This window comes from Balaenoptera physalus (assembly GCF_965194825.1).
Source record: "Balaenoptera physalus genome assembly, chromosome: 4".
Classification (NCBI taxonomy): domain Eukaryota; kingdom Metazoa; phylum Chordata; class Mammalia; order Artiodactyla; family Balaenopteridae; genus Balaenoptera; species Balaenoptera physalus.
Window position 1 is genome coordinate 98151065 of NC_138891.1, and position 19610 is coordinate 98170674.

The 19610-nt window shown below is 40.6% G+C and overlaps 1 protein-coding gene across 3 annotated transcripts in view; it reads right to left on the minus strand.

The window, feature by feature from the left end:
• TMEM45A (transmembrane protein 45A) overlaps positions 1 to 19610 on the minus strand; it is a 91778-nt gene that overhangs the window by 15044 nt on the left and 57124 nt on the right. For all 3 annotated transcript variants that reach the window (XM_082460590.1, XM_082460589.1, XM_082460591.1), the window contains exons 2-4: positions 18898 to 19089; positions 17408 to 17620; positions 15866 to 16050 (exon numbers count right to left, since the gene is read on the minus strand). In XM_082460590.1, the coding sequence (XP_082316716.1) occupies positions 15866 to 16050; positions 17408 to 17620; positions 18898 to 19087 (588 nt within the window). In that variant the 5' untranslated portion in view covers positions 19088 to 19089. The remainder of the gene's footprint in view (positions 1 to 15865; positions 16051 to 17407; positions 17621 to 18897; positions 19090 to 19610) is intronic.

Below are 19610 nucleotides of genomic sequence, written 5' to 3' on the forward strand. Positions count from 1 at the left end.
ATGATTCTGTTTACATGAAATATCCAGAACAGGTAAATCCATAGCGACAGAAAGCAGAGTGGTAACCAGGGACTGGGAGGAGAGGAAAAGGAAATGACTGGTTAATGGATCCATGGTTTCCTTTTGGGGTGATGAAAATGTTTTAGAACTAAATAGAGGTGATAGTTGCACAACACTGTGAATGTACTAAACGCTGCTGAATTATACACTTCAAAATGCATAAAATGTTGCCAGAGAGGAGAGAGGTGGGGAGGATGAGAGAAATCGGTGAGGGAGATTAAGAGGTACAAACTTCCAGTCACAAAATAAATGAGTCACAGGTATGAAATGTACAGTGTTGGGAATAGTCAATAATTATGTAATATCTTTGTATGGTGACAGATGGCAACTAGAGTACTGTGGTGACCATTTTGAAATGTATAGAAAATCAAATCACTATGTTGTGCATGAGGAACTAACAACTAAAAATTTTATTTTTATTTTTCAATTATACTTCAAAACCAACCAAACAAACAAACTCTTAGAAAAAGAGATCAGATTTGTGGTTACCAGAAGTGGAAGGTGGGAGGAAGAGGAATTGGATAAAGGCACTCAAAAGGTACAAACTTGCAGTTATACAATAAATAAGTAATATAATATACAATATGATCAATAGAATTAATACTGCTGTATGTTGTATATGAAAGTTAGAGTAAATTCTAAGATTTCTTATCACAGGAAAAAGAATTTTTTTCTTTGTCTTTAATTTTGTTTCTACATGAGATGATGGATGCTCACTAACCTTATTTTGGTCATCATTTCATTAGGTAAGTGAAATCATTACGCTGTACACTGTAAATTTATACAGGGCTGTACATCAATTATTCCTTAATAAAACTGGAGGGGGGGAGGAGAGAAGATGGCGGAAGAGTAAGACGCGGAGATCACCTTCCTTCCCACAGATACAGTAGAAATACATCTACACGTGGAACTGCTCCTACAGAACACCCACTGAACGCTGGCAGAAAACGTCCGACCTCCAAAAAGGCAAGAAACTCCCCCCGTACTTGGGTAGGGCAAAAGAAAAAAGAAATAACAGAGACAAAAGAATAGGGGCGGCACCTGCACCAGTGGGAGGGAGCTGTGAAGGAGGAAAGATTTCCACGCACTACGAAGCCCCTTCGCGGGCAGAGACTGCGGGTGGCAGAGGGGGGACGCTTTGGAGCCACGGAGGACAGCGCAGCCACAGGGGTGCGGAGGGCAAAGCGGAGAGGTTCCCGCACGGAGGAGCGGTGCCGACCAGCACTCACCAGCCCGAGAGGCTTGTCTGCTCCCCCGCCAGGGCGGGCGGGGCTGGGAGCTGAGGCTCGGGCTTCGGTCGGATCGCAGGGAGAGGACTGGGGCTGGCGGCGTGAACACAGCCTGAAGGGGTTAGCGCACCACAGCTGGCTGGGAGGGAGACCGGGAAAAAGTCTGCAGCTGCCGAAGAGGCAAGAGACTTTTTCTTGCCTCTTTGTTTCGCGGCGCGCAAGGAGAGGGGATTCAGAGCGCCGCCTAAACAAACTCCAGAGACGGGCGCGAGCCGCGGCCGTCAGCGCGGACCCCAGAGACGGGCGTGAGACGCTGGAGCTGCTGCTGCCGCCTCCAAAAAGCCTGTGTGTGAGCACAGGTCACTCTCCACACCGCCCCTCCCAGGAGCCTGTGCAGCCCGCCACTGCCAGGGTCCCGTGATCCGGGGACAACTTCCCCGGGAGAACGCACTGCGCGCCTCAGGCTGGTGCAACGTCACGCCGGCCTCTGCCGCCGCAGGCTCGCCCCGCCCCCTCTGTACCCCTCCCTCCCCGTGGCCTGGGTGAGCCAGAGCCCCCGAAGCAGCTGCTCCTTTAACCCCGTCCTGTCTGGGCGGGGAATAGATGCCCTCAGGCGACCTACACGCAGAGGCGGGTCCAAATCCAAAGCTGAACCCCAGGAGCTGTGCAAACAGGGAAGAGAAGGGGAAATCTCTCCCAGCAGCCTCAGAAGCAGCGGATTAAAACTCCACAAAAAACTTGATGTGCCTGCATCTGTTGAATACCTGAATAGACAACGAATCATCCCAAATTCAGGAGGTGGACTTTGGGAGCAGGATACATTAATTTTTCCCCTTTTCCTGTTTTTTGTGAGTGTATATGTATATGCTTCTGGGTGAGATTTTGTCTGTATAGCTTTGCTTTATAATAGCTTTATTTTACTTCACTATATTATAGCCTCTTTCTTTCTTTCTTTCTATTTTTTCTCCCTTTTACTCTGAGCTGTGTGGACGAAAGGCTCTTGGTGCTCCAGCCAGGCATCAGGGCCGTGCCTCTGAGGTGGGAGAGCCAACTTCAGGACACTGGTCCACAAGAGACCTCCCAACTCCACGTAATACCAAACGGCAAAAATCTCTCAGAGATCTCCATCTCAACATCAAGACCCAGCTTCACTCAATGACCAGCAAGCTACAGTGCTGGACACCCTATGCCAAACAACTAGCAAGACAGGAACACAGCCCCATCCATTAGCAGAGAGGCTGCCTAAAATCATAATAAGGCCACAGACACCCCAAAATACACCACCAGACGTGGACGTGCCCACCAGAAAGACAAGATCCAGCCTCATCCACCAGAGCTCAGGCACTAGTTCCCTCCACCAGGAAGCCTACACAACCCACTGAACCAACCTTAGCCACTGGGGACAGATACCAAAAACAACGGGAACTACAAACCTGCAGCCTGTGAAAAGGAGACTCCAAACACAGTAAGATAAGCAAAATGAGACGACAGAAAAACACACAGCAGATGAAGGAGCAGGGTCAAAACACACTAGACTTAACAAATGAAGAGGAAATAGGTAGTCTACCTGAAAAAGAATTCAGAATAATGATAGTAAGGATGATCCAAAATCTTGGAAATAGAATAGACAAAATGCAAGAAACATTTAACAAGGACGTAGAAGAACTAAAGAGGAACCAAGCAATGATGAAAAACTCAATAAATGAAATTAAAAATACTCTAGATGGGATCAATAGCAGAATAACTGAGGCAGAAGAAAGGATAAGTGACCTGGAAGATAAAATGGTGGAAATAACTACTACAGAGCAGGATAAGAAAAAAGAATGAAAAGAACTGTGGACAGTCTCAGAGACCTCTGGGACAACATTAAACGCACCAACATTCGAATTATAGGGGTCCCAGAAGAAGAAGAGAAAAAGAAAGGGACTGAGAAAATATCTGAAGAGATTATAGTTGAAAGCTTCCCTAATATGGGAAAGGAAATAGTTAATCAAGTCCTGGAAGCACAGAGAGTCCCATACAGGATAAACCCAAGGAGAAACACGCCAAGACACATATTAATCAAACCGTCAAAAATTAAATATAAGGAAAACATATTAAAGGCAGCAAGGGAAAAACAACAAATAACACACAAGGGAATCCCCATAAGGTTAACATCTGATCTTTCAGCAGAAACTCTGCAAGCCAGAAGGGAGTGGCAGGATATACTTAAAGTGATGAAGGAGAAAAACCTACAACCAAGATTACTCTACCCAGCAAGGATCTCATTCAGATTCGATGGAGAAGTTAAAACCTTTACAGACAAGCAAAAGCTGAGAGAGTTCAGCACCACCAAACCAGCTTTACAACAAATGCTAAAGGAACTTCTCTAGGCAAGAAACACAAGAGAAGGAAAACACCTACAATAACAAACCCAAAACATTTAAGAAAATGGGAATAGGAACATACATATCGATAATTACCTTGAATGTAAATGGATTAAATGCTCCCACCAAAAGACACAGGCTGGCTGAATGGATACAAAAACAAGACCCATATATATGCTGTCTACAAGAGACCCACTTCAGACCTAGAGACACATACAGACTGAAAGTGAGGGGATGGAAAAAGATATTCCATGCAAATGGAAATCAAAAGAAAGCTGGAGTAGCAATTCTCATATCAGACAAAATAGACTTTAAAATAAAGACTATTACAAGAGATAAAGAAGGACACTATATAATGATCAAGGGATCGATCCAAGAGGAAGGTATAACAATTGTAAATATTTATGCACCCAACATAGGAGCACCTCAATACATAAGGCAAATACTAACAGCCATAAAAGGGGAAATCGACAGCAACACAATCATAGTAGGGGACTTTAACACCCCACTTTCACCAATGGACAGATCATCCAAAATGAAAATAAATAAGGAAACACAAGCTTTAAATGATACATTAAACAAGATGGACTTAATTGATATTTATAGGACATTCCACCCAAAAACAACAGAATACACATTTTTCTCAAGTGCTCATGGAACATTCTCCAAGATAGATCATATCTTGGGTCACAAATCAAGCCTTGGTAAATTTAAGAAAATTGAAATCGTATCAAGTATCTTTTCCGACCACAACACTATGAGACTAGATATCAATTACAGGAAAAGATCTGTAAAAAATACAAACACATGGAGGCTACACAATACATTACTTAATAACGAAGTGATTACTGAAGAAATCAAAAAATACCTAGAAACAAATGACAATGGAGATACGATGACCCAAAACCTATGGGACTCAGCAAAAGCAGTGCTAAGAGGGAAGTTTATAGCAATACAAGCCTACCTCAAGAAACAGGAAACATCTCGAATAAACAACCTAACCTTGCACCTAAAGCAATTAGAGAAAGAAGAACAAAAAAACCCCCAAAGCCAGCAAAAGGAAAGAAATTATAAAGATCAGGTCAGAAATAAATGAAAAAGAAATGAAGGAAACAATAGCAAAAATCAATGAAACTAAAAGCTGGTTCTTTGAGAAGATAAACAAAATTGATAAACCATTAGCCAGACTCATCAAGAGAAAAAGGGAGAAGACTCAGATCAATAGAATTAGAAATGAAAAAGGAGAAGTAACCACTGACACTGCAGAAATACAAAAGATCATGAGAGATTACTACAAGCAACTCTATGCCAATAAAATGGACAACCTGGAAGAAATGGACAAATTCTTAGAAATGCACAACCTGCCGAGACTGAACCAGGAAGAAATAGAAAATATGAACAGACCAATCACAAGCACTGAAATTGCAACTGTGATTAAAAACCTTCCAACAAACAAAAGCCCAGGACCAGATGGCTTCACAGGCAAATTCTATCAAACATTTAGAGAAGAGCTAACACCTATCCTTCTCAAACTCTTCCAAAATATTGCAGAGGGAGGAACACTCCCAAACTCATTCTACGAGGCCACCATCACCCTGATACCAAAACCAGACAAAGATGTCACAAAGAAAGAAAACTACAGGCCAATATCACTGATGAACATAGATGCAAAAATCCTCAACAAAATACTAGCAAACAGAATCCAACAGCACATTAAAAGGATCATACACCATGATCAAGTGGGGTTTATCCCAGGAATGCAAGGATTCTTCAATATACGCAAATCAATCAATGTGATACACCATATTAACAAATTGAAGGAGAAAAACCATATGATCATCTCAATAGATGCAGAGAAAGCTTTCGACAAAATTCAACACCCATTTATGGTAAAAGCCCTGCAGAAAGTAGGCATAGAGGGAACTTTCCTCAACATAATAAAGGCCATATATGACAAACCCACAGCCAACATTGTCCTCAATGGTGAAAAACTGAACCCATTTCCACTAAGATCAGGAACAAGACAAGGTTGCCCACTCTCACCACTATTATTCAACATAGTTTTGGAAGTGTTAGCCACAGCAATCAGAGAAGACAAAGAAATAAAAGGAATCCAAATCGGAAAAGAAGAAGTAAAGCTGTCACTATTTGCAGATGACATGATACTATACATAGAGAATCCTAAAGATGCTACCAGAAAACTCCTAGAGCTAATCAATGAATTTGGTAAAGTAGCAGGATACAAAATTAATGCACAGAAATCTCTTGCATTTCTATACACTAATGACAAAAAATTTGAAAGTGAAATTAAGAAAACACTCCCGTTTACCATTGCAACAAAAAGAATAAAATATCTAGGAATAAACCTACCTAAGGAGACAAAAGACCTGTATGCAGAAAATTATAAGACACTGATGAAAGAAATTAAAGATGATACAATTAGATGGAGAGATATACCATGTTCCTGGATTGGAAGAATCAACATTGTGAAAATGACTCTACTACCCAAAGCAATCTACAGATTCAATGCAATCCCTATCAAACTACCACTGCCATTTTTCACAGAACTAGAACAAAAAATTTCACAATTTGTATGGAAACACAAAAGACCCCGAATAGCCAAAGCAATCTTGAGAATGAAAAATGGAGCTGGGGGAATCAGGCTCCCTGACTTCAGACTATATTACAAAGCTACAGTAATCAAGACAGTTTGGTACTGGCACAAAAACAGAAATATAGATCAATGGAACAGGATAGAAAGCCCAGAGATAAACCCACACACATATGGTCACCTTATCTTTGATAAAGGAGGCAAGCATATACAGTGGAGAAAAGACAGCCTCTTCAATAAGTGGTGCTGGGAAAATTGGACAGATATATGTAAAAGTATGAAATTAGAACACTCCCTGACACCATGCACAAAAATAAACTCAAAATGGATTAAAGACCTAAGTGTAAGGCCAGACACTATCAAACTCTTAGAGGAAAACATAGGCAGAACACTCTATGACATACATCACAGCAAGATTCTTTTTGACCCAGCTCCCAGAGAAATGGAAATAAGAACACAAATAAACAAATGGGACCTAATGAAACTTAAAAGCTTTTGCACAGCAAAGGAAACCATAAACAAGACCAAAAGACAACCCTCAGAATGGGAGAAAATATTTGCAAATGAAGCAACTGACAAAGGATTAATCTCCAAGATCTACAAGCAGCTCATGCAGCTCAGTAACAAAAAAACGAACAACCCAATCCAAAAATGGGCAGAAGACCTAAATAGACATTTCTCCAAAGAAGATATACAGATGGCCAACAGACACATGAAAGAATGCTCAACATCATTAATCATTAGAGAAATGCAAATCAAAACTACAATGAGATATCATCTCACACCGATCAGAATGGCCATCATCAAAAAATCTAGAAACAATAAATGCTGGAGAGGGTGTGGAGGAAAGGGAACCCTCTTGCACTGTTGGTGGGAATGTAAATTGATACAGCCACTATGGAGAACGGTATGGAGGTTCCTTAAAAAACTACAAATAGAACTACCATACGACCCAGAAATCCCACTACTGGGCATATACCCTGAGAAAACCATAGTTCAAAAAGAGTCATGTACCAAAATGTTCATGGCAGCTCTATTTACAATAGCCAGGACATGGAAGCAACCTAAATGTCCATCAACAGATGAATGGATAAAGAAGATGTGGCACATATATACAATGGAATATTACTCAGCCATAAAAGGAAATGAAATGGAGGTATTTGTAATGAGGTGGATGGAGTTAGAGTCTGTCATACAGAGTGAAGTAAGTCAGAAAGAGAAAAACAAATACAGTATGCTAACACATATATACGGAATCTAAGGGGAAAAAAAAAGGCCATGAAGAACCTAGTGGCAAGACGGGAATAAAGACACAGACCTACTAGAGAATGGACTTGAGGATATGGGGAGGGGGTGGGGTGAGATGTGACAGGATAAGAGAGTGTCATGGACATATATACACTACCAAATGTAAAATAGATAGCTAGTGGGAAGCAGCCACATAGCACAGGGAGATCAGCTCGGTGCTTTGTGACCACCTAGAGGGGTGGGATGGGGAGGGTGGGAGGGAGGGAGATGCAAGAGGGAAGAGATATGGGAACATATTGTATGTGTATAACTGATTCACTTTGTTATAAAGCAGAAGCTAACACACCATTGTAAGGCAATTATACTTCAATAAAGGTGTTAAAAAAATAAAATAAAATAAAATAAAACTGGAAACGGGAGGGAGGGAGGGAGGAAGTAAGGCAGGAAGGAAGGTTGATTCTATGTTATATGAATTTTACTCCAATAAAAAATTAAGATACATAGATGATAGGTAGCTAGATAGATAGAGGAACAGATGTCAGGTTTCAAGATCTAAATGAAATACAAATCCAAGATAATTACATGGATAATTGTACAAATGTCTATCATATATTAGCTAACTGTCAGTTACAGTGCTTAGGAGGTTTCCTTACTATGGCCCTTCAATAATGTGGTCTTTTTTTTTTTTTTTTTTACGCTGCGTTGGGTCTTCATTGCTGCGTGCAGGCTTTCTCTAGTTGCGGTGAGCGGGGGTTACTCTTCGTTGTGGTGTGCCGGCTTCTCATTGTGGTGGCTTTTCTCGCTGTGGAGCATGGGCTCTAGGTGCACAGGCTTCAGTAGTTGTGCCTCGCCGGCTCTAGAGCACAGACTCAGTAGTTGTGGCGCACGGGCTTAGTTGCTCTGCGGCATGTGGGATCTTCCCGGACCAGGGCTCGAACCCATGTGCCCTGCATTGGCAGGCGGATTCTTAACCACTGTGCCACCGGGGAAGTCCCCAATAATGTGCTATTATCCCAAGTTAATGTATTGTTATCCTCTTTAACCAGACGAGAAAATTGGGTGGTTTAGTGATTTGCTCCTGATCATACATCTAATAAATGAAATCTTACAGGGGGAGAAAAAAAGCATTTACTTTATAATATTGAGTGAAACCATTTCTGTTTGAAATTTCAAGTAATGTGAATAAATCGGGGAAAGCTAAGATTTGTGCCTTAATCACTTGTTCCTGTCTCCCATTTTAAAGGATTCCCTTTAGTTGGAAGGAGAACTGCCATTTGTACCACTTGGTAGAGGTACTGCCATGTGTCAGGCACTTTAACCACACTCATGCACATAAACTTCACAGTAATTCTCATTCTCACAACAACCCCAGGAAGAAGGTATCATTATCCCCATATTACGGAGGGTAAAACTGGAACTCAGAGACTTCAGTAACTTCCCCAACATTGCAAAATGGCCAAATGACTAAGACAGGGTTCCGAACCAGGGGCGTCTGGCTCCCAAACTCTGTGTGTTCTTCCTTCTACCCCACACTCTCTTTCATCATTTAGCCTTTCTCAGTGGAGCAGTATGAAGGACAGTGGCCTGGACAACAGGGTCCATGTGAGTCATCTCAGCAGTTCTGATACGGTTTGAACAATCAGTACTGAGATGGTCCCATGAAGACACGGTACTGTCTTACCCTTAAAACACAGATTATAGACTGGCAGACCCTGGGCCACATCTGCATCACAGACATGCTTTGCCTGGCCTGCACACTTTTTAAAATAATTTGAATTAGTTTTCAACATTTAAAAAATTAGGGAACTTCACACAAAAGTCTGCAGTCTCAGCCTATTTCTAAAAATAGAAATATTTCTATTTTTTTTCCAAAGCATGAGCCACGAAATGTGCTCTCCATCGATTCATCATTCAGGTTGGTAGTTGCCTGACCAAGTGGAGCAATCCAGAGGTCTTTATTTTTACTCTGGTGCTATGCATTTTATTTATTAACCAATGTCACATTCATAAATTTTTCCAAAATATCATGAGTTGAAATTAGCAAGGTACTCTGTAATAACTCCTTCCTGCCCTTCTCTACATCCCAGGAGACAGAATCCCTTTGTTGTCTCTATTTTAGAGATAAGAAAACTAAGTAACGCAGGAGCCTGCCCTTGCATCTCCAAACAGTTACAAAAGTATTTGCGTCATTGCCGCTGTGCCTCACCCACCAAAGGCTGGGGATTCAGAATTAGGACATGGTAATGTTCTAAAGGGATGAGGAGTTAACACCACTGGCAAAAGATAGATCAGTCATCAGATTAGAGATCTGAACCTACAGTATCCAGAAACTCCAGGAGGAAAATGCCACCCAGCTAGTTTGCCTGCTGTTTGGACATATCCGTGTTTTGCAATACCCCTTTATATACTGTTAGGAAAGCTCACTGTGGAGACCACAGTGACCAGAGCCCAGGTCTCTGAAGGCCCTGGAAGAAAGTGAGACTTGCTGGCTCCTCTGTGCTCACTGTTTGGAAATGACAAGAAGGAAACTCAAGTCATGTAGTCAATTCTCAGTTCAAGGGGCCCAGCCATTTTAGCTAGGGTGTCAGGACCATGAGAATCTGCCTCTCATGTCCCCCTCTCTCATCAATTCAGGGAGGATGACAGAGAAATTCTGGGTCAAGAAATGGCCTTTTAGGGAGGTTGAGTTTAATGCACAATGGACTAGCTCTCCAGTTCCCACCTATCAGTGTCACCTATGTTCCTTCCATGCCATCCACACCACCCATCTACCCCTGCTTGGGGAGTGATTTGCTCCAGCTCCCAGAGGGAAGACTTAGCAGTTGTTGTGGGTTAAACGGTGCCCTCTAAAAGGGCATGCTGAAAGCCTAACCCCTGATACCTGTGAATGTGACCTCATTTGGAAATAAGTTATTTGTAGATGTCATCCAGATGAGATGAGGTCATATTGGATCAGAACTGGCCCTGAATCTAATGATTGGTGTCCTTATAAGAAGTCCATATGAAGACACAGGTGCACAGAAACACACAGGTGTGACTATGGAGGCAGAGATTGGAGTCATGCTGCCAAGTCAAGGATTGCTGGCAACTGACTAGGAGGGCAGCATGGGACAAATTCTCCCTTTGGGCCCCCAAGAAAGAATCAACCTGCTGACACCTTGATTCTTAGTTCCATCTCCCAGAACAGTGAAGCATAAATTTCCATTGTTTTAAGTCTTCCTGCTTGTGGGAATTTGTGACTGCAGCCCTAGGACACTAATACAGGAAGGAGCTAAGGCTGAAATAAGCAGAAGAGTATCAACTGTCCTAAAGCTCAAGCCTGGACACACTGGTGACTCTCATCCATCTTTCAAACCCCAACTCAAGTTTTCCTTCTTCTGGAAGCTTCCTCAACCCTCTTCCTATGGAATTAACAATATCTCCTCAAGGCATGAGGTATTTTCAGGTTGGAATATTTCATTCGAGCAACAGTCTCATGAGACATCATTTCTATTTTTTATTTGAGGAATCTTAAGCACACAGAATAGCTAGTCTATGGTCATGTGATTAATATGGTAGATCCAGAATTCAGACCCAGGTCTGCCTGACCTGGAGGCTCACAGACTTCTCCCTCCATGCCATAGTCACAACTCTTTTTTGGAGCTTCCAAAATGAAATCTCTCAGTCATCATCAATTTTACCGAAGTATTTACTGTTTTACACCAGGAAAAGAGAAACTTTGAGTACCCTTTACTGCTAATCTCACTGGGATCCTCAGAGCCTAATATATTGAAAGCTAAATATTTGACTGAAGGCCACTGTGAAGCCTGTGAACAGAGTTAACAGATGTGATTATACTGAAAGCCATAGAAACGTTTGGAAAGTCACTTCAGGCTAAACCCAAGTAAATTAGGAAAGCTGAAAATTAAGGCCAGATAATGCCACAACCCATTAAATCTTCCTTTAAATGTAAAAGTCAGTCACTATTCTTTCATCTGCTGTCCTAATTTCCTTCCTAATATAAAATTCCAAGAAAAAAAGGTCTGAAAAAGAATTTTTTTCTTGCTATATCTTGTATGTCACTCCTGAACATCTGTTTTTGACTAGTTTAAGCTTCATTAGTATCACATTTAAAATGTAAATAATTATCTTCTCTAATAGGCATCCAGCCAGGGCCCATTACCTATAGGTTAGTTGGACTTTCCTAGTGTTTTATTTCTTATTTTCCAGTCACTTATTTCAACACTATAAGCCTAAGCAAGTGTTTGATCTACCATATCAGACCTCAGACCACTGCTGCTTAGCTGGGTCTTTTTGTCATTTTCAAATGAATTTTTATCATTCTTAAAGGTAAGACAAGGCTGTGTTTCAGTTTGGGCTTAGAGATCTGGGGATCATGGGAGTTGCTGGTGCAATTAGTGGAGCTGGGAGGTACAGCTGAAGCAATTGTCCAAAGGCTTGAGCAGCAAAGGCAACAGGTGTGTCTTCCTCATTTCCTGATTCTCTCTGCGCCATGGCTCTGACAACGAAGGGTGGCAATTTGGGAATGACAAAGCGCAAAAGTGAGCTTTAGAAATACTGTCCCACGCACAGACTCAGAAAACACGATTCATGGAAGAAATGGACCCAAGGGATTTTTTTTTTCTTTTTTAAATTGCATCATGGTTAGGTTTTTGAGAAAATATATTTGGCTGTAATGTGGTTTAGGAAAGAAACCATTTTTATAGGTTGGGAGGGTTGGGAGGGGAATTCCCTCCAGGTTTGTCTATTACCTAATTATTTATAGATGAGTTATTTTAAAAATGGCCACTGTGAGCATTTGCCTCATTCAGTTCACCTCTCCATACTTATGGTTCCAAGAATCTAGGTGTACCTTTTCTCTAAACTGTCTATATATTGTTAAAGCACTAGTATTGTGCTTAATATTAACCATGTATGGAGAAGTAGTGAGAGAAAAAAATATGGTGAAAAGGAAATCACAATGTAATAGTATTAGCGTGAGATAGAGTTTTGGGCACAAACATTCATAGAAACAAAACATGGAAGCATAATAAATTCACCTAAGTCCCTGATACATTTTTGTTTCAGAGTAATCTAACAGGGAGGGTGTGGGGGAGGAGATGTACTATGGCTAAAGCTTCATTTCCTGCCAGTGTGTGTGTTTGCATTGGTATGAAATGTTCATTTTCCTTTAAGTCCCAAATGTTACTTAGTCTGGCTGCCAGGTAAAGAAAGATACTAGTCTAGACATAATGATGGCTGGAAATTTTTTAAATAATCTGATTTATGCCCCAAGACTTTAATCTCATATCTCTTCCTTAGAAAAGCTCCTGGGGAAATGTGAAAAGATTATTTCTCTGCCAAAAGGGACAAAATTAAGCCAACCTATTCTCAGTTGTGACAGCCCACAGCTTCCTCCCTCAGATATTTAATTAATAATTAATTATTAATGGAACTCAAATTAGTTTCATTAATTCTGCTCTTAACTTTATTGTTCCTTTCTTCAACTCTCTTTGGGTTTCCCCTTTTTTCTTTTTATAAATTTATTTATTAGTTATTCTTGGCTGCATTGGGTCTTTGTTGTTGCACATGGCTTTCTCTAGTTGCGGCACACGGGCTTCTCATTGCAGTGGCTTCTCTTGTTGCGGAACTCGGGCTCTAGGTGCGTGGGCTTCAGTAGTTGTGGCTCGTGGGCTCTAGAGCGCAGGCTCAGTAGTTGTGGCACACGGGCTTAGTTGCTCCACGGCATGTGGGATCCTCCCAGATCAGGGCTCGAATCCGTGTCCCCTGCATTGGCAGGCAGTTTCTTAACCACTGCACCACCGGGGAAGCCCTCCCCTTTTTTTCTTACTTTCTAACTTCTTTATTTGAATATTTAGCTCTTTAAGAAACTTGATTTAGTAAATATATGTAGAATCTTCAACACAGCAAAGACAGAATATACTTTCTTTTCAAATACATGGAACATTTACTACCACTGACATAGGGCTATGTCCCAAAGGAAGTCCCAACACATTTCAAAGAGAACACATACAAAGCAATTGAATTGAAAATAAATAATAAAAAGAAAAAGAATATTTTTGGAAACTAAAAAGTGCACTCCTAAATAACTCATAAATTAAAAAGGAATGCACATAGAAAATGCAACATTCAAAATTGCCCAAGAGTGAAAGCTACCACACACCAAATCTCATGGGAGGTAGCTACAGTAGTGTATAGAAGAAATTCTAAAGCCTTAGGTGTATTTATTTAAGAACAAGAAAAACTGAAAATAAGTGAACATTCAACTCAAAAAACTAGAAGGGGAGAAGCAGAATACAGCCTCATGACATTAAAGAAAAAATTGAAAATAAGGAGAAATTGACAAATCCATAACTATAAGATAAAATTTTAACAGACCTCTATCATAAAGTGAAAGATCAAATGGATGGAAAGCAATTAGGAGTAGAGAATATGTAAACATATAACTAAAAAGAGCTCCAAGAACCTGGTTTTATCCCCACATCAAGAGAAACCCTTCAATTTCCTTTTAGTTCCCCTGGAGCCAAAGAACCAACTGCCATGTCTACCCTAGACCTGGAGCCCACAGGCCTGCAGCCCAGCTCTACTCTGGCTATGCATTTCTATTCTGTGTCTGGCCCACAGGCGGCTTGCCCTATATTTGTGTTGTTTAATTGCAACTACTTATTTTTTACTCTCTTACTTTCATTTACTTTTCTCTTCTTTTGATTTCTTTTTTATTTTATAGGTATTTTTGATAGTTTATGTGTCATTGTTATACATTTGAAGCAGAGGAGATACACTGAAGCATAAACTCACTGTGTCATCTTGACCGGAAGTTATCACTTTTAAATTTTTTTAAATTTATTTTTAGTTTTGAATCGGCAATACATGTACATAGCAAAACATTCCAATCAAGAGATATAGAATGCATAATCATGTTTTACATGCCATTCTATTTCGCTTCCCAGCAGATGATAAATAATCTCACAGAACAACTTCTGTGTACCAGCTGGTTAAATTCACCGATTATCAATTTTATCACATGATAAGGTATTTGTTATTTTTTCTATATCATTTTTCCTTCAAAATAAGCCCTGGGCTTCCCTGGTGGCGCAGTGGTTGAGAATCTGCCTGCCAATGCAGGGGACACGGGTTCGAGCCCTGGTCTGGGAAGATCCCACATGCCGCAGAGCAACTAGGCCCGTGTGCCACAACTACTGAGCCTGCGCGTCTGGAGCCTGTGCTCCGCAACAAGAGAGGCCGCGACAGTGAGAGGCCCGCTCACCGCGATGAAGAGTGGCCCCCGCTCGCCGCAACTAGAGAGAGCCCTCGCACAGAAACGAAGAACCAACACAGCCATAAATAAATAAATAAATAAATAAATAAAATTTTTTTAAAAATAAAAATAAGCCCTGAATCTAGTCCCCTCTTTACTAGCCTCTGCTCCAACAGCCTTTCTAGTCCCCCATAAGCTTAAATATCACATGTTTCCTAGCCATGATGTTTTGAACATGATGTTTCTCTTCCTCTTGCCCACCAGTGCTTTCTTACCACTCCTCGCTGAAATGCAAATCCTTGGAATAACCTCCTCATCCCAAATCCCTGCACTTTAGTGACTAAAAATCTCTAAGAAATCTTCCCTGATTAAACCACATTCACCTTTCATCCCAGACTTTCTTTACATCTATATATGTATGTTGTATTATGATTTATCAGTCTCTATAAAGTATATGTTCACTGATTGGAATACATGTTTTCAACACTCCATTAGGGAGTCAACAGTAAAATGGAAAGTGCCTGGGATTTGGAGGCAGACAGACCCACATTTAGGTGCTAGCTCCATTACTGTGTGATCCTGGGAAAGTAACTTGGTCTCTCTGAGTCTTCTTTGTCAGTAAATTGCGGATGATAATACCTAACGCCCAAGTCATCATGAGGACAAAATGAAACAATGTGTGTGTAAAAGTCCCGTACAGTGGCCGGCACATAGTTGTTTCTCAATACATAATAATTTCCTCCCTTTCCTGCCTTCCATATGTTTCTTGAGCTTATTACCCATTAGGCTTTAAGCTGCTTTAGCATCAGGAACTGCTTCCAACTAAAAGCACTGGCTCAGAGTTCCTACAAAATGGATACTCAGGTGTGTGATGAAAATGTACACACCCAACCTCCTTCCCTGCTGCTCTATCACTGCTCCCACCAGGGCCGCCAGGCCACTCAAAGAAACATCACCTCTCAGAGGTCCACATTCTCACTACCAGCAGCACATCAGAAGGAAGTCTCTGGGTTCTAGAGCAAAGCACCCACCAATCAAAGAGAGAAGGTTATCAGTGGAGACACCAGGTACATTAATGGGAGGCCCAACTCACCTGCCAGAACCAGCTTCCCTGAAGTAGGAAAAAGCTTATCCGCAGAAGCTCCACAGTTATATTGGTCAGTATGAAGAGCTCCAAGAAGGCAATCAGGCCTGTCAAAAAGATGACCAAGACCAGAAGCTTGTGCACAAAGATGTCCAGCATTTCCCGACCATGAGTGTGATTGTAGAAGACAAAACCTGATACAGGGAGAAAAAATAGTTTGTCTTTTTCAATGAAACTACCTACTGTTTCTCTCTCCTTCTCTCCCTCTCCCTCTCTCTCTCTCTCTCTCTCTCGACACACAACTTTACAAACACACACATTTCTTTGTCCGAAATATCAGGTGCCCACTGCTTCCCACAATAATGGAAACCTCTACCATTTTTGGAGTCACCACTACCTCTTTAGGATGGAATCTTTGAAACCTCCTTTTCCCTTCCCCAACCTTTATTCTCTCCTCCAATATGTCATGACATTTTCAACCAACTATATTTCAAAGCACCTTTTATGCAAAAGGATGAATAATAAGCATGATGAGGGCAGGGCAGCAGGAGTTAGGGTGAAGAGGCAGAGGAATGAGACAAAGCCTCGCCTTAAGGAATTCAGTCCACTGGAGACAGCAGATATACACACAAATCATAAAAGCGCACTTTGATGGGTATGACAAGATTCTCTGGAAGCTCCCAAGAAGTAGTAGCTAGCTACATTTTTTAATCCCATGGACAGATTCCGGCTTCAGCTTCATTCTTTTCATTTGGATGAGGAGGAAAGAATGTTCATTCAAAATATGGTAACATCCTGAGATAATGAGAATCATGCTGTTAGTTGTTGGTGCCCAACTTTTATCTAGCTCTTGTTTTCAAAGAGCGTTTGGCAAAAGCTCTTACCTTTAGACGTGGGAGGCAAGGTGGACGTTAGGAAATGACTGCCTCCTGATAACTGGGGGCTTTTTTAGTTCTATGATCAATCTATCCCTTACATATGAAATAAATGAAAACAAGTCATTAAATACTTATTTTCAGTGTTTCCTTATACAGTAACAGGGAGGCCAACTGAACAAAAAAATGTTAGGACCTCATTTTTCTGTGACTGAATTTTTTGGACCCTGCTTATCATGTAATGGTGGAGTTTTACTATATCAATATTAAAAAGGCTAGTTTGTAGGTATGGAAGCTACTCTGTTGTGAGTGGTCTCCTCGTTTGAGGATATTTATGCTTCACTACTCTGAGCTCAGTGTCACATGTTAAAGATGGAAATAATGATAATCTCCAGGATGAACCAGAGATAAATAACCATGGTAGGTGGTTCTTTAAGACAGATGTGAAATGTGAATAAAACACATTGAATGACTGTGTTTGTCCAGCTGTACTAAATGAGTCAGTAGGGAAGGAAAAACTTGGGCATCCTGTCTAGGACATCTCAATAGCTCACCATGGCCCAAACAGATGGCCCTGTGGATCAAGGCTGCACCAGGATCCTAAAGGAGTATTATTGTAAAGGGCTAGACAAATGTCCAATAATAGTGAAAGGTATATGAAAATACTCATACTTACCCTCCACAAATAAGGCATTTGCTAACATTAACTTGGTAAAGGAGGCAGGAAGTGACCTGATGGTGGAACATAAGATGTTTGTCACACCCAGCAGCCCAAAGAAGAAGTACATGGTAAAATGATGCCAGCCCAGGAGTTGGACCCACTGGCCCTCTTTGTAGTCATATAAGGTCAGGTGCGGTCCTCCAGGAATAAACTGTTCTCCAAGCATGCCTACAGAGGGACATATCACACTTTAAGCAATCTTTCCATAACTTTATTGAGAAAACAGGAAGATGCAAAAGGATCAGCCTACTGCTTAGTCCAATATAGTGTCCTTTTATGACATTGATTCATCTTTCTGGGCTATTCCCTAACAGCTGAGCACTGGTTCTTTAGGCTGGTTTTAGAGCTTCAAATACTGGTTTGGATAATCACTTTTAGTCAAAGATAGCCAATTCAGTCAAACAGCTATTTCAGATCTTCAAAGCTTATGATCTTAGTTCCACTGAGTTCCCTGATCAGTTCCACTGACGGTCTTAGTTCCTATTTTAATTTAATGACAAGATAAATCCTGAGTAATTTTGGATTTAGATTTGTGAGATTAGTTCTATGGCATCTGATTACTTCCTTCTTACACACTATGTCTTTGGGTAGGGAGTTGTGCTTGGTTCAGGATTAAAATGCTAGAGTTCAGCTTCTCCCCAATTAAGGATAACCGAGAAAGCACAGACAGATACAGCATATAGTCTAGTCAGTTACACAAACATTTAAGCTTTCTTGAAGATGCTGCTTTATTTATAAATCTATAGAATTTGGCAAGGAAATTCCTCTCTTTGTAAATGGTTGCTCTGTAATTGGATGGCCATGGCGAAGACCTATCACCATGAACAAAGCATGAAGAAATCCAAAGGAAAATTAGGAAGTTTTTCCTTTCATAACGGAAAGGCTGAAGTGGAACTTTAAAAACACACAACATTTTTACAGAATCATAGAGCCAATGGAAAGGCCTTACAATCATCTGGCCCAACCTCCCTCTCTAATTTAGTAATCATACAAAAAGGATGAGCGCAGGAGATAAGGTTTTCTTCAGCCTGACCATCTGGACAGCCTATCAGCAATGATTTATTATTGAAGCCTTCCCATAATCATTTGATTATTTTGGTGTCATTTTGAAAAATGGTTTCCGATAGAGTTTACTCTTTCAGGCATCAGAATAATTGATATAAAATTATTTTAAAGGCTCCAACTAATTCTACAAAGGACATTCACCTTGAATGGGCAGGCAAGTTAATTGCTATGACTAACTCATTAAGGAATAGCCCTTTGTATAAACATGAAGTATCACCTTCTAGTAAATTATATCAGATAGAAATTACAATTAGAATATGTATTTGGGTATTTTTGAATAAAAATTTTATTCTAGCAATTTCTTGTTTTGGTATTGAATCTTCTCTTTTCATGTGAAAATACCCCAAAAAGCAAACAGAACACAGAAAAGCGTCACTCACCAGTTAAAGCCATTCCAGCTATTATGATTCCCTCCAAAATTTCTACTCGATGGAATAATACTTTGGAATCAAGGTAGGAAGTCTGCTTGTGCTTTTTGAAGGCATATTTCAGAATGCACTTTGTTGTCCACCAAATCCCCAAGATAAAGAAGAAGGTTCCAGGGAGAGCATGGCCTTTGAAATTCCCCATGACTACCAAAATAAGAACATATAGAAGATGAAGACATTTCATTTCCAGAATTTGGCCAAAGCATCGCTTATTCCTGTAAAGTACACTATCTTCTGATGATGATGGATACACCTCTGAGTCAGAGGATCCAGTATTACTGTCGACAGTGGTAGATCCATTACAATATCAACAATACGAAAAAGAGGAAAAATCTACATTTGTTGAACACTTACCTTGTTCCAGGCACTGTGTCAAGTGTTTTACATGTGATCTCTAATCTAATTTTCACAACATACCCATGAATGAGGGGTTAAGTCACATTTTCAACTGGGATACAGGTTTAGAGAAGTGAAATGACTTACCTAAATCTCACAACTATTTTTGAAACGTTTCATTGTTTTTAACAGGGAGCTCAAAAGATCTATTAAAAATGATAGTGTGTACTCAACCAACACTTACACTTTAAGCATATTTGAAAGGAAGTAACAGGAAAGTTTTACTTTTATGTTTAAGACTTGAAATGATATGAGATTGCCTACAAAAA